The 14380-nt window shown below is 46.6% G+C and overlaps 1 protein-coding gene across 7 annotated transcripts in view; it reads right to left on the reverse strand.

Annotated features, from left to right (window-relative positions):
- IFNAR2 (interferon alpha and beta receptor subunit 2) overlaps positions 1-14380 on the reverse strand; it is a 65924-nt gene that overhangs the window by 23619 nt on the left and 27925 nt on the right. For 3 of the 7 annotated variants that reach the window (XM_074389329.1, XM_074389328.1, XM_074389327.1), the window contains exon 8: positions 318-441. In XM_074389329.1, the coding sequence (XP_074245430.1) occupies positions 318-441 (124 nt within the window). Of the gene's footprint in view, positions 1-317; positions 442-2500; positions 6325-7868; positions 8006-14380 lie in introns of those variants that run through there. The other 4 variants (XM_003927655.4, XM_039480491.2, XM_074389331.1 and 1 more) reach the window with 4 other exon arrangements.

The raw sequence follows: 14380 nt of genomic DNA on the forward strand, positions 1-14380 counted from the left end.
TTTCTTTTAAAACACATCAGCTGTGACAACCCAGCTGGGTTCTGCACACACAAGGTGACCACTATGGCTGATTATATCTACATATGCATGATAAGCAACAGTCAAATCATCAACCACCACAACCAGAAAACCTAAAAGAGAAAAGGTGGCCACAAGACTTTCCCAGACAGAAAAAGGCCAGCAGGGAGGCTTCCTGAAGGCTGTCACAGTCATATGGTGACAGCAGTCAGACTCCCTTCCTCTTGTGGCCCAGCCCAGTGACCAGCCCAGGGCCGGCTCCTCCCATGCGTTCCTGCCAAGAGTGAGGTCAGACCCACCTTTGGAACTGAGCTGTGAAAGTCAGGTTCCCTTTGGTAAAAGCAGGTGACTCCCACTGTAGAATGTTCTTGAAATTAACAGAATTCATTCTGACATTTTCAGGAGGTGGCACCATTCCCAATGCTATGAAAATAAGAGAAAAACATTTATGGCCCTTTTCCTCAAAATGGTCGCTCATGAAAGAGCCCACATCCAGCACTTGGATCTCCTCTGTGGCTCCATGGTGGATGAGGGAGGGAGAGAGAGACAGCTGGCTCTGTTGGAGTCTAGATTTTCTTTGAGGAGGCATGAGGAGAAATTTCTGTAGGGGCTGGAGTAAAGTGGGGACATGTAAAGCAGCCTGGATTTGTGCGGTGGCAGAAAGCTATGGGCGGTAGGGTGGGGTAGACAGATTTCAGATATATTTCCAGAGATAAAAACAAACTGGAGACTTCCTGATACATTGGATGCATCAAAGCTGAGGCTAACATGCATTTTGGGCTTAAGCACCTGGTGCCCCGATTGGAGCTCAGCTGGGAACTCACGAGTCCCATTTGAGCTGCATTAGGTTGGAGATGCTGGAGAGAGGCTGAGGCAGAAATGTCAGGGAGACAGCGGGATGCAGGAGCCCAGAGGTCACACCCAGAACAGATCTGGGCTAGAGACAGAAATTGTTTTCAGACCTTTCAATAGAAAATTTAAAACCTGGCCAGGCGTGGTTGCTCCCACCTGTAATCCCGCACTTTGGAAGGCTGAGGTGGGTGAATCACCTGAGGTCAGGAGTTTGAGACCATGCTGACCAACACTATGAAACTCCATCTCTACTAAAAATACAAAAATTAGCCCGGCGTACTGGCGCACGCCTGTAATCCCAGCTACTCAGGAGGCTGAGGCTGGAGACTCACTTGAATCTGGGAGGTGGAGGTTGCAGTGAGCTGAGACTGCACCATTGCACTCCAGCCTGGTCAACACGGTGAAACTCCATCTCAAAAAAAAAAAAAAAAAAAAAAAAGTAGAATAATAAACCACCATCACCCAACTGGTATCAAGAGAGATGTAAACGTGCAAGTTATGGGCCTATAGCCCATGTTTAATGCCAGGCTTTGGCTGAAATCCCCCAAAGGAACAGTGTTGGGGATGGAGAGAAAGGCCTCGGGCACCTCAATTAGCTACACAGACACATGCCAGAACAGGAGGGTCCCAAGCCGAGACAGCCTGAAGCGTAGGTGGGAAACCGGAGGGGTATCCTAGAAGGCCAGCGAAGAGTTCATGAGAAAGGAAGGCAGTGACCATCGTGTTATTGGAACCTAGGCAGTCAATTAAGAGGAGGGCAGCGCCAGGCGCGGTGGCTCACGCCTGTAATCCCAGCACTTTGGGAGGCTGAGGCGAGCGGATCACGAGGTCAAGAGATAAAGACCAACCTGGCCAACATGGTGAAGCCCCGTCTCTACTAACAATACAAAAATTAGCTGAGTGTAGTGGTGGGCCCCTGTAATCCCAGCTACTTGGGAGGCTGAGGCAGGAGAATTGCTTGCACCCGGGAGGCGGAGGTTGCAGTGAGCCGAGATCGTGCCACTGCACTCCACCCTGGCGACAGAGCCAGACTGTCTCAAAAAGGTTTCAATGAATTAGGTTTAGAAGCTATGGAGCTGGGGCGCTGGGGGGCAGAATCCAGATTTCAGGGCGCTGAGGCCTGACCCGGAAGGAGGGGAAGTGCAGCGTGTGATGGGGGCGTATCTGTAGGCAGAGCTGGCACTGAGGGGGGCAGAGACTTGGGGTCGGGCTGTCAGAGCGCGGGGGGCTTCTGGGGGCCTCCACTTGACCTGATGGTCTCCATAGGGCCAGATGACAGCCACGGTGGGATCTTGGGTCTTTTGGAAGCTACTTTACTTAGACGCCCGCCGGCAGACAGATGCAGGAGGAGAGTGAGTCAAAAGACGCCGGGAGTCTCCCCTTGAGTTTAGGGCCCAGACCGTCGGTAATCCGGTGCGGGCAGAGCTTCCTCCTGTTACAGAATCGACGGCAGCGGCAGTCCAGCTCCCCCCTCAGCACCCCGGCCGCGACGTTTGCATCTCCAGCCCCGAGGCCCCGACGGCCCGACCGGGCACTTAGTCACTTTCAGGGCACCCAGGGGTGGGATCAAGGGTGGCATCTGGCCGGGCCTCCCAGTTCCCAAGCTGGTCCCCTCCCCTGGACCCCTCACCTGACATCAGCAGGCAGCCGCCCAGCCAGCTCCTGAGGCTCCGCGCCATGGCCGCGCCGGCTGCCCGGGCGGGCCCAGGGGGTGCCGCGGCCTCCGCCAGGCACAAGACCCCCGCCTGCGCTCGGGAGTGCTTTTCCTCGGTCGCTTCCGGGAACCGGCGGGGCGGGGCGGGGCCGGGCGACCAGGCTCCTCTCCCGCTGCAGGCCCCACCCCACGGCCCGGGTCCGCCCGCGAGGCTCCTGAGCTTGGCAGGTGCACACGAGGAGGCGGAAGCTTTGAAAGGCGCCGTCAAGTCAGATAAATACCCTACAACGCCAGCCCAGGACTGAGATCTGGATGCTGCTGGAACGACGGTGGCTTTCAGTATTTTCTAGGTTTTTGTCCCAGGCACAGGCACGCCCTCTCTTAATGCCCTCTCTTCGCACAGGTGAGTTAAAAGCACTCCATCAGCAAATCCAGTTTGAGAGGGTCTTCTTTACCCTTCTCCTCCCCAGGGATAAATAACACAAAGCCAAATCATTTATTACGCAAATTTCTTTCAGTGACTGCTGAGAAGGCGGTAATTTCCCCCTTTTAACTTGATGAGTGGTGAGATGGGAAATTCCAGAGCTGTCCAACGTCTTGGGTAATGTACAGCATCGCCTGATGTCTGGCGCTAGGACACCACGTGATGTCGAGCAGAGGGAGGTGAATGCGCCCTAGGCCTCCGCAGGCCACCAAGCAGAGCTAGGAGTTAGTGCAATCCTAGAGAAGCCAGCAGATGCACCAATCTGTGGCACAAACACACACTCTAATGGAAAACAAGTCCATACAAAGTTTGTATTAAAACGTACTGTATTATTCTTTACCAATCTCCAATCACTATACAAAATTAAAAAAATACACACACACACACGCAGCCATAGAGGTTATCTCAAAAGATGAACCCAGAAATCTTTCAGAACATGAGATGCATTCAGAAGGCAGAGAAACTGATTGACATATACAAAAGGTCTCTTTCCTAAGAGGTTTCCTCATCACAGCCCTATCCTTTTGAGTTACTTTTGAGCAATCATACGAATAATCTATTCAAAGTCCTTGAACTGTGACTTGTATAAGTTAAGTTTTTCCTTTTTGAAGGGGCTACAAGAAAGGTTTGAGAAACTGGCTTTTGGGACAGTGAGGGTAAGAGGGTCCTATGCCTTTCATTCATCCTGGGAGCCTCTCAGGGTTGCAGCATTTCCGCCTGAGTGTTTATTCTTGCACATTTCCTCATCTTTCTCCTGGGTTCATAGGATCTTGGAAATTACCTAGTCCGAGCTCTTTATTTCAGAAACAGGAAAACCAAGGCTTAGAGAGGCTGAGTCAAATGCCTAGGGTCACACAGGGAAATTGTGGGAGTTGGATTCCTGAGTCCCAGTCCTTAAACTGTTTGCTACATGACACTCTAGAAACAGCCTTTTCTTTAAGACAGGGTCGGGCTCTGTTGCCCAAGCTGGAGTGCAGTGGTGCCATCTTGGCTCACAGCAACTTTTACCTCCTGGGCTCAAGCCATTCTCCCACCTCAGCCTCCCAAGTAGTTGGGACTACAGGCACATGCCACCATGCCCAGTTATTTTTTTTACTTTTCCTAGAGACAGAGTTTTGTCATGTTGTCCAGGCTGACCTCGAATTCCTGGCCTCAAGGGATCCACCTGCTTAGGCCTCTCGAAGTGCTAGGATTACAGGCAGGAGCAATGACCCCTGATCAGACTTCCTCCCTCCACCTCGCCCAGATTCACAGGAACTGTAGTCACATGTAGCGCGTTCGATTCGGAATCAGCACAGAGAGCACTCTGAAAATTGTCAGATAGGGTCTCTGAAACTTGTATGCCATATTTCTCCTGAAGACCTTGAAGCACCTTTGTGTTTGCTTCTTTAAATCTTAAAATACGGCACTCAGATTTTTATCCCTCTCCCCGATGCCATGTTTCCTCTGTCATCATCACTTGCTTGATCCTAGAGTCTAACTTTCCCACTTTAATTGGGGAGGGCTGGACAAGGTGGAACTCTGAGTGAAGGAGACAGAATGTGACATGGGTGAGGTGCCCAAGGCTCACAGACTGAAGCTTGGATGGCTCTTCCGTGTTTCCTTGTGCAGGGCCCCCCTTCTCTCCAGCTGCTCACTGGTCCCTCCTCCTTCTTTCCTGCCATCTTTGAAGCTCTTGCTAAGTATTTTCCTTTTCTTTCCCTGCTCCCACACTGGCCCAATTTATTTTCCAGAAAAATCACAGGGGTGGCCAAGCACAGTGGTTGACGCCAGTAATCTCAGCACTTTGGGAGGCGGAGGCGGGCAGATCACTTGAGATCAGGAGTTCAAGACCAGCCTGGCCAACATGGTGAACTCCCGTCTCTACTAAAAATACAAAAATTTGCTGGGCATGGTGGCAGGTGCCTGTAATCCCAGCTACTTATTAGGGAGGCTGAGGCAGGAGAATTGCTTGAACTCAGGAGGCAGAGGTTGCAGTGAGCTGAGATCATGCCATTACATTCCAGCTTGGGTGACAGGATACTCTGTCTCAAAAAAAAAAAAAAAAAAAAAAAAAAGAAAAAAAATCAGGGCCCTGGGCCACCTCTGAAACCATTGGGAACCCTGCTCCCTGGGAAACATAATGTAGAGACATCCTAAGTACATTAGTGCAAAGGGAGGAGCACATGTGCTTCCTTCAAAGTTCATCACCTGGAATATGTAAACAACGCACTGAATTGTACTATGTTCCCCATACTGGGAAGCTGGATAGGTGATGTCACCTGGAAGAACGGGGCACTCGACAGTTTCCTACTCGTTCTCTTGGAGAACACTTGCAGACCATAAAGCAGCGAGTGAGGGGACAAGGAGAGAGAACCCTCTAGGTGCTTGTCTGTTCCAGTTCATTACACAGATTTGGAGTCATCTCATTATATAACCATCCCCAAGGTCAGCATCTGACTCAGAAGTGTCACTTTGATCAGAGGGAGCATCTTCAGGGCACAGGCCCTCTGAAGAGGGACTGGGGAAGGCTGGCCATGTCCCTTCCCCACTGGCCAGCACATGGCTTGATTCCATATTGTCAGGATCCTCTGGGTCAACCATCTCTTCCGGATGAGATGATATCATCAGAGGGGCTTCTTCTACGTCATCACTGTCCTCGTCATCAAGAACCCTCAAAAACACAGAATTTAAATCCACATTGAAGGTAATTCTGCCCCCAGACCCCTCTGTGGAGCTGTAGTCCTCTTCGGCAAAGGGGTCCTGAAGTGGACTCTCTCTCCTCTCACAGAGCCCACTCAAGCGTTCCAATTGCTGCGGGCTGCGTGTTGGCATCGTGGGGGGCTCTGCATCAACCTCAGGCAGCTCAGGCTCCTCCTCGGAGTCTGGGTCTACAAACTGGGATTCTGCAGAGGTGGTAGAGGCCTGACCTAGAGCCCTGAGGGTCAGTCCGTGCATGGTATAGCCACCGCCGCTTGTCCTAGGGGCTGCCTCGGTCTCGCTGTCGCTTTCGTCATCGTAATTATAATCCCACACTTTCTTCTTTCTGTTGATGTAAATGACCTCCACCATATCCATGGCTTCCAACGACGGCAGCTCAGGAAATGGCCAGGTGAAAAAGTTACGAAAATTCTTAAAAAAAAAGAAGAGTCCATATCAGCTCCTTTTTACATAATAAAACTTAATCACTGGGGCACAGAGACACACGCCTGTAATCCCAGCTACTGGGGAGGCTTAGGCAGGACGGCTGTTTGAGCTCAGGAGTTTGAGGCTGTAGTGCATTGTGATCATGCCTGTGAATAGCCATTGCACTCCAGCCCTTAGCGAGACCTTGCTGCTAAAAAAATAAAAAAACAAATAAACTTAGTAAGATTGACTGCACGATGATTCGGATGTAGATGATGATGACGACAGCAATAATCACAGCTAAAAGTCACACTGCGCTTACTATTTGCTGGGCATGACTCTTGGTGCTTTATATATAATTCACCTTTCCCTCACAACTGCCCTGTGAAGTGGGCTTACTATTCTTATGTCCGCTTTACAGATGAGAAAAGGAGGTGCAGAGGTTAAGAAACTTGCTCAAGGTTTGTTACTGGTGAATGGGGGCAGCTGGCTTTCAAACCAGGCAGGCTGCCAACCACAGAGACTGTTCTGACTTACTCCTCTTGATTTCCTCTCTTCTGGGTGCTTCTTTATATGTGTATGTGTATATATATATATACACATACACACATATATATATATACATATTTTCTTTATTTTTATTTTTTACACATGAACACCAGAGGGAAGCTTCTTTATATTTTTAAGTTATTTATATATTTTTAGAGATAGGGTCTCACTCTGTCACTGAGGCTGGAGTGCAGTGGTGCGGTCACAGCTCACTGCAGCCTCCACCTCCTGGGCTCAAATAATCCTCCCAACTACATCCTCCTGAGTAGCTGAGACCACAGGCATGTGTCACCACACCTGGCTAATCCCTACATTGCCCAGGCTGGTCTCAAACTCCTGGGCTCAAATGATCCACCTGCTTTGGTCTCTTAAAGAGCTGGATTACAGGCATCGGCCACCACGCACAGCCCTTTTTATATCTTTTTATAGGATAAATCCACTTTGTGTATATCTTCCACTGACATAATCCAAAATAAAAAGATGATACATATAAACATGTTTATTGTACTATTCATCATGGCCAAAGAAAGAAAAGGAAAAGAAAAAGAAATCCAAATGCCCTATAGCTGAGAAATGGTTAAATGAAAAATGGTACAATAATAATAATGAAATTCTACCTAATCATTATAAATTATAGGTGATGAAGTATATATATATATATACACACATATATATAAACATTGCTGGGAGCAGTGGCTCATGCCTGTAATCCCAGCACTTTGGGAGGCTGAGGCAGGTGGATCACTTGAGGTCAGGAGTTCATGACCAGCCTTGCCAACACAGTGAAACCCCGTCTCTACTAAAAATGCAAAAATTAGCCAGGTGTGGTGGCTCATGCCTATAGTCCCAGCTACCTGAGAGGCTGAGGCATGAGAATTGCTTGAGCCTAGGAGGCAGAGGTTACAGTGAGCTGAGGTCATGCCACTCCACTCCAGCCTGGGCTACAGAATGAGACTCTGTCTTAAAAAAAAAAAAAAAAAAAAAAGAAAACATAACATGCACAGATACACTTACAACTGTACAATATATTTTTTATAGGGATGGAAAAGAACTTAAAGTGAGAAAGCATTTTGGTGTTTACAGAAAATGAAATTTTCTTCTGTGAAAAATACTTAACTATATAAATAAAAATTTTTAAGTTAAAATAAAAAGCAAAGGTAGAAATTACAAAAAAAAAAAAAAGAAAAAAGAAAACCAACTACCTACCAAGGCTTTGGGGAGGCGGTTTCTCAAGCATATATAACCAATCCGTTTCAGTATCACTAAGGTGCTTGTCAAGACCAATACTATCAAAAACAGAGTAATTATTCCTCCTACTTTGGCAGATTCTGCTGATTCTGAATCTGTTGATGAAAAATGACTTTATTTCAAAAAAATGCAATAAACAATTGCAGATAGAAATAAATGTACATTGGTCTGGTGTAAGAAGGTGATCAAGAAACCAAAGGTTTGATAAAACAGTTTTATATTGCGAAATACCAAAGACTAGAGAATAATCTAAGTGTGCATTTTTTAAACAGTACAATATACTTAGCTTTTAATAGTAAAATTTCCTTCAGTTTATGTTCTATAACTGCACTGTCCAATACAGTAGCCACTGGCTGTACTTGGCTGAATTTAAATGATCAAAATGAAATAGAATTAAGAATTCCGTCTCTCAGTCACATGAGACATATCTCCAACTTCGGTGGCCACACTAGTTAGCATGCGCTGTGTGGCAGGAAGCAGTGGGGAAGGGAAGTTTGCCTGAAAACAACCGACTGGGGTCACTGTGAGCCTGGACTTTAGCCATGCCAGGGCCCCACAGGGCTCTGCAGAACTTGCCTTGCTATTAACAGTTCCCTTTAGTTTCTCATCAAAATTCCTTTTGGACAATTTCAACTTTCTGATCATAGTTATTTTCCTGAAGTGTGCCAGGGCTGAGAAATCATTCGGCTCTCTTCTATCACTAAGGTTCCCTCGCACTTCAAGAAAGGTCTTCCTTAGTATTAATCCTGGAACTACAGCCTCAGGCAAAAACAGGTAGAGAGGAGAAAAAAGGAGATAAAAATGGATTATGTACTCTAGAAGTCTTCTAGAAGATTAAGGCATGAATAGAAATAAGTTCAGTTAAAAACTCTTGCACTGCTAGAAAGCACATGGTTCCAGAATCCACTCTCACCGCCATTAAGAGAGTGTGAAGAATTGGATTGTCATCTCAATGACAGTTCTAGAATCAGATCTAGCCACAGAGGCACACCTTTAATATACACAATTCTGACATGTATAGAGTTTACATTCTGGAAAAGGGTACTGTAAACCAAAATGATTTCATTGGTGAAGCAATGGCATAATACTGAGATTCTGACTCATGTACCTACCCAACTTTCATGTAATAGCTACAAAGCACTCTATGTCAACTATGTAATAGGACATCCTATAAACCAAATTGTATACATTGTAGTTAATATGCTAGGATAATATTCCTCAATTTGGGGTATTCTCATAAGTCTGAGAATTTTTTTTTTTTTCCCCTTTTTGAGATGGAGTCTTGCTCTGTCATCCAGGCTGGAATGCAATGGTGTGATCTCGGCTCACTGCAACCTCCGCCTCTGGGTTCAAGCAATTCTCCTGCCTCAGCCTCCCAAGTAGCTGGGATTATAGGCATGCACCACCATGCCTGGTTAATTTTTTTGTATTTTTAGTAGAGACAGGGTTTCACCATGCTGGTCAGGCTGGTCTTGAACTCCTGACCTTGTGATCTGCCCACCTCAGCCTCCCAAAGTGCTAGGATCAGAGGTGCGTACACCACCGTACCTGGCAGAGTCTAAGAATTCTTTAGGAGAACTTAACTGTTTGTTTTCGGTTTGATGATAATCTTAAAAATACAAATCTTGGTTGAGCATGGTGGCTCACACCTGTAATCCCAGCACTTTGGGAGGCTGAGGTAGGTGGATCACCTGAGGTCAGGAGTTCAAGACCACCCTGACCAACATGGAGAAACCCCGTCTCTACTAAAAATACAAAAAATTAGCTGGGTGTGGTGGCCAAGTAGGCTGAGGCAAGAGAATCACTTGAACCCAGGAGGGGGAGGTGTGGTGAGCTGAGACCATGCCATTGCACTCCAGCCTGGGCAATGAGAACAAAATTCCATCTCAAAAAAATAAAATAAAATAAAATCTCACTTGGGGTCATGACAATTATACATGTATGCTATTTTTAAATATTCATATTTGAAAAGAGATGAATCCCATCAATGTTCCAACTTAAAAAAGGAGAAGCAGTGATTGAATGTTACTGCTGTTAACTATCTTCTTCATGAAAGATGAGCCAGATCAACCCATCTTGGGAAGGAGAGATCAGGTCATGTCTTCAAAATTTGGCCTTGGATAAACCTGTCTGTTTCTGGATTCATTGTGGAGATATTTTAAACCAAAAATAAGAAATCTCACAAGCAGATGGCTGTACTGAGCAACCGGGCTGGTAATATCTGATCACTATAATCTTTAACGAAAAAGAGAAAGAACCCTGTGAAAAGATTGGTGATGTCTAACCTCAGTCTCTTATAGTTCCTCCGCTATTATCTCTCTCTAACAAGCCACACCGCCTCCCCACTGGGTGACTGCAGTAATCAGCCCAGGGTCACCTGGCTCACACTTCAAGGCATGTGGATGCTCCCTTTACATCCTAACTCACATCACAGTGAGCAACCTGCTCAAAACCCTCTGAGGGCCATTTCTTGCAACGGCTTCCAAGTTCTACAGCATTCGGCCTCCTCCATCGTCTCTGATCCGAGCTGTTACTATTCTTCCCTTGTTCAGCTCACTCCTGCTGTGCCATGCCATGCACATCCTGCCTCAGGGCCTCTGCACTTGCTGAACCCCGCATGTGGAACTCCCTCCCCTGCTATGTCTGTGTGATTCGCTCCCTCACCCTGTTTCCCCCACTGCTACCGTAACGAATCATGACAAAGTTAGTGCCATAAAACAATACACATATATTATGTTATATTAATAGTTCTGGAGGTCAGAAGTCTAAAATGGGGTTCACTGGGATAAAAAAGACTAAGGTGTTAGCAGGACTGCAGTCCTCTGGAGGCTCTAGGGGTAGACCCATTTCTTTGCCTTTCCAAGCTTCTAGTGGCCGCTTGCATTCCTTGGCTCATGGCCCCCTCCTTCATCCTCACTCTCTGACCTCTGCTGCTGCTGTCAGAGCTCCTTTTCTGCCTCTGAGTCTCCTGCCTCTTTCTTTCTTTCTTTCTTTCTTTCTTTTTTTTGAGACAGAGTCTCGTTCTCTAGCCCAGGCTGGCATGCAGTGACACAATCTTGGCTCATTGCAACCTCCGCCTCTCAGGTTCCAGTAATTCTCCTGCTTCAGCCTCCTAAGTAGCTGGGACTACAGGTATACGCCACCGCACCTGGCTAATTTTTGTATTTTTAGTAGAGATGGGGTTTTACCATGTGGGCTAGGCTGGTCTCGAATTCCTGACCTCAGGTGATCCACCTGCCTCGGCCTCCCAAAGTGCTGGGATTATAGGCATGAGCCACTGCGACTGGCCAAGATCTTCAATTTCATCATACCCACAAGCCCCTTTGTTATAGAGGTTAGTCTGTTCACATATCTGGGATTAGGATGTAGACACCTTTGGGAGCCATTATTCTGCTTACCACATCTCCCTTGGGTCTTTACTCAAATGCTACCTTCTCAGGAAGGCCCTCTCTGGCCATCTGTGGTGGATGCTGTGGGTGGCCTGCCTATGTCCCCTCTTCAGTGCACAGCCCCTACTGCTGCTGCACGTGTCTGCTGATACATCTCAGAGGTGATCCTTCTCTAAGGAACTGCCATTGGCCAAAAGGAGACCACCTCCCCTGGAGGCCATGCTGTAGCTCTCCCCCAGTAACTGACTGGCCGGCTAACTTGAGGATACAGTTTATGCTTCAGAGTACCCCTTGGGATCAGGCTCAGCTGAGAGCCACAGGCTCACCTGATTTCTCTCTCCCCATCCCTACCTCTTCTCTCTTTCTCCTTCTAAGATGTCCCCACCAATAAATCACACTTGAATATGAATCACATCCCAGGCTCTGCATCTAGCAAATGCAAATCAAGACGCTGTCCTATTTAAAATAGCAACCCACTCCCCTCCAGCTGACGTTCCCCTCACCTCTTTTCCCGCATAATTTTTTTTCTGTGGTACTTACTTTCACTTAACATATTATATGGTTTACATACTGATATTGTTATTCTGTCTCCTACTGCAGTGAAAGCTCTACAAGGTGAGACGTTTTCATCTATTTTGTTTACTGCTAAATCCTCAATATCCAGGAAAGAATCTGGCTCATTAATAGGCCCCCAATATACATTTATCAAATGAATGAATAGAGCTTTTCCTTAGGGCCTTATGATTAAAAGAGCCAATCAATTAATTTTAGGGCTTGAAAAGTAGGAGGTGTTTCTCCAGGTCTCTGGGCTAAAGTCCCCCCTGTATCAGTCTGCCGTAAGACGGGAGTGCTTACTGCTGAGCCTGTGTTAATGCTGGTCTCGAGCTCTCCTTCCAAGATCCCTCACCATCCAAACCTGTCTGGTTTCTGAGTTTGGCTAGTTGAGGGTAGGTCAGAAGGCAAGTGGATAGTGAGGGGCCATGTTAACGGAACCTATTTGCTTCCAGAGTTTCAAACAAGAATTTGACATCAGGTGCAGTATTTGGATAATTAGTGATACCGGTACTTGACCTGTCTTGGGTAATAATCAAAGAATGAGGGCTGACTTGACGTGCAACATGACGTGTTCACACTAAGTAAAAATGGAATGACCCGAGAGGACACTGTTACATGAACATTTCTTAGTAGATGACATGGAAGAGTCAGGAGAGAAAGTGAGTTATCACAGAATTCATCAACCTCCAAAGAGCTGTCTCAGCCAGCAACGTGTTCACCCTGGAACTGGGGACTGAGTTTCAATTAACCACCATCTGTCTGCCAGGTTATTACTTTGTTTTTATTGTCTGTAGGAGTTTTGTTTGTATGTAAGATCAACGATGTAATAAAAAATACATATATCCAGTCTTTGTCCCTAGTTCCTAGAGCAGAGCTTCAAAAAGCTGTGGAATTTCCTGAACAACAGGAAACTACTGAAACAATAGGAAACAAAACTCCTGTTGTTTCCTGAACAATAGGAGTGTCTTTTGTTAGTCCTAACAGGCCCTTTTTAGGGGCCATATATGAGTTTATACTTGTGAGGTGACTGGAGGAGGGTGTGGATAGCTTCAGGATGAGGGCTGGTCCCTAGAAAAACTAACCACATGATCAGACAGTTGGAACTTCCAGCTCTCCCTTTGACCTCTGTCCAAGGAGGGGAGTGGGCTGGAGACTGCGTTCAATTCTGCAGCCCGTAATTTAATCAATCACACCTACATAATGAAACCCAATGCAGACTGTGAACACCAAGGCTTGGGGAGCCCCCAAATTGGTGAACAGATGGATGTACTGAGAGGGTGGTGTCCCCCACTCCCCAGTGACAGAAGCTCCTGTACTCCAGACCCTTCCAGATCTTGTCCTGCGCACCTCTTCAATGGCTGTCAATCCATTCCTTTATAATAAGATGGTCATCATCAGCACAACACTTTCCTGAGTTCTGTGAGTCATTTGGGAAAATTATCAAACCTAATGGGAGGTCATGGGAACTCCTGAATTTGTAGCCAAGTCAAATGGAAGTGCAGGTGACCTTGGCACCCAGGACTTGTGGCTGGCGTTTGAAGTGGGGGCAGCAGTTTTGTGGGACTGAGCCTTCAATCTGTGGGGTCTACGCTAACGTCAGGTAGTTGGTGTCAGAAATGAACTGAATCATTGGACGAGTTAGTGTCAGACAGCTGGTGTTAGAACAGAGACGTGCATGTATTTTGGATTTATATTTCTGAAAGAGCTATATAGTCAGGTAGAATCCATATGCAGTTTTAGGTTTGCCTGTATGTAGTTGACATTATAAAAATAACTTAGGCTAAAGGTGTCTGAGATGTTTTTTCCTTCAAAACCAGTCTGTACATCATCGGGCCTTGAGGAACACTAGAGAATCAAATCAGACTGCCCTGCAGTGAGGCCCATGTGGAGCACTATATTACGTGCTAGGCAACATTCCTGTAGCTCGCTTCATTCACAAATGACCATATTGCTTTGCCAATGCAAGGAGCCAAAGTCAGTAAAATACTTGAAGAGATTTAGTCTGAGCCAAATACGAGTGACCAATGGCCCGTGACACAGCCCCAGGAGACCCTGAGAACCCCCAGTCAGGATGCAGCTTGGTTTTATACATTTTCGGGAGACATAAGGCATCAGTCAGTGCATGTAAGACATATATTGGTTCAGTCTGGAAAGGTGAGACAACTCAAAGTGGGGGATTCCAGGTCACAGGCAGATTCAAAGATTTTCTGATTAAAAACTTGGAGTTAATAAAAAGAAGCGTCTGGATTAAGATAAAGGGTTGTGGAGGGCATCCTATGAAGCAAATGAAGCCTCTGCTAGCAGGCTTCAGAGAGAATAGATTGTAAATGTTTCTTTTTTTGTAGACAGAGTTACTTTCTTGTTGCCCACCCAGGTTGGAGTGCAATGGCATGATCTTGGCTCACCGCAACTTCCGCCTCCTGGGTTCAAGCGATTCTCCTGCCTCAGCCTCCTGAGTAGCTGGGATTACAGGCATGTGCCACCACACCCAGCTAATTTTGTATTTTTAGTAGAGACGGGGTTTCT

Source organism: Saimiri boliviensis, chromosome 18 (genome assembly GCF_048565385.1).
Source record: "Saimiri boliviensis isolate mSaiBol1 chromosome 18, mSaiBol1.pri, whole genome shotgun sequence".
Lineage (NCBI taxonomy): Eukaryota > Metazoa > Chordata > Mammalia > Primates > Cebidae > Saimiri > Saimiri boliviensis.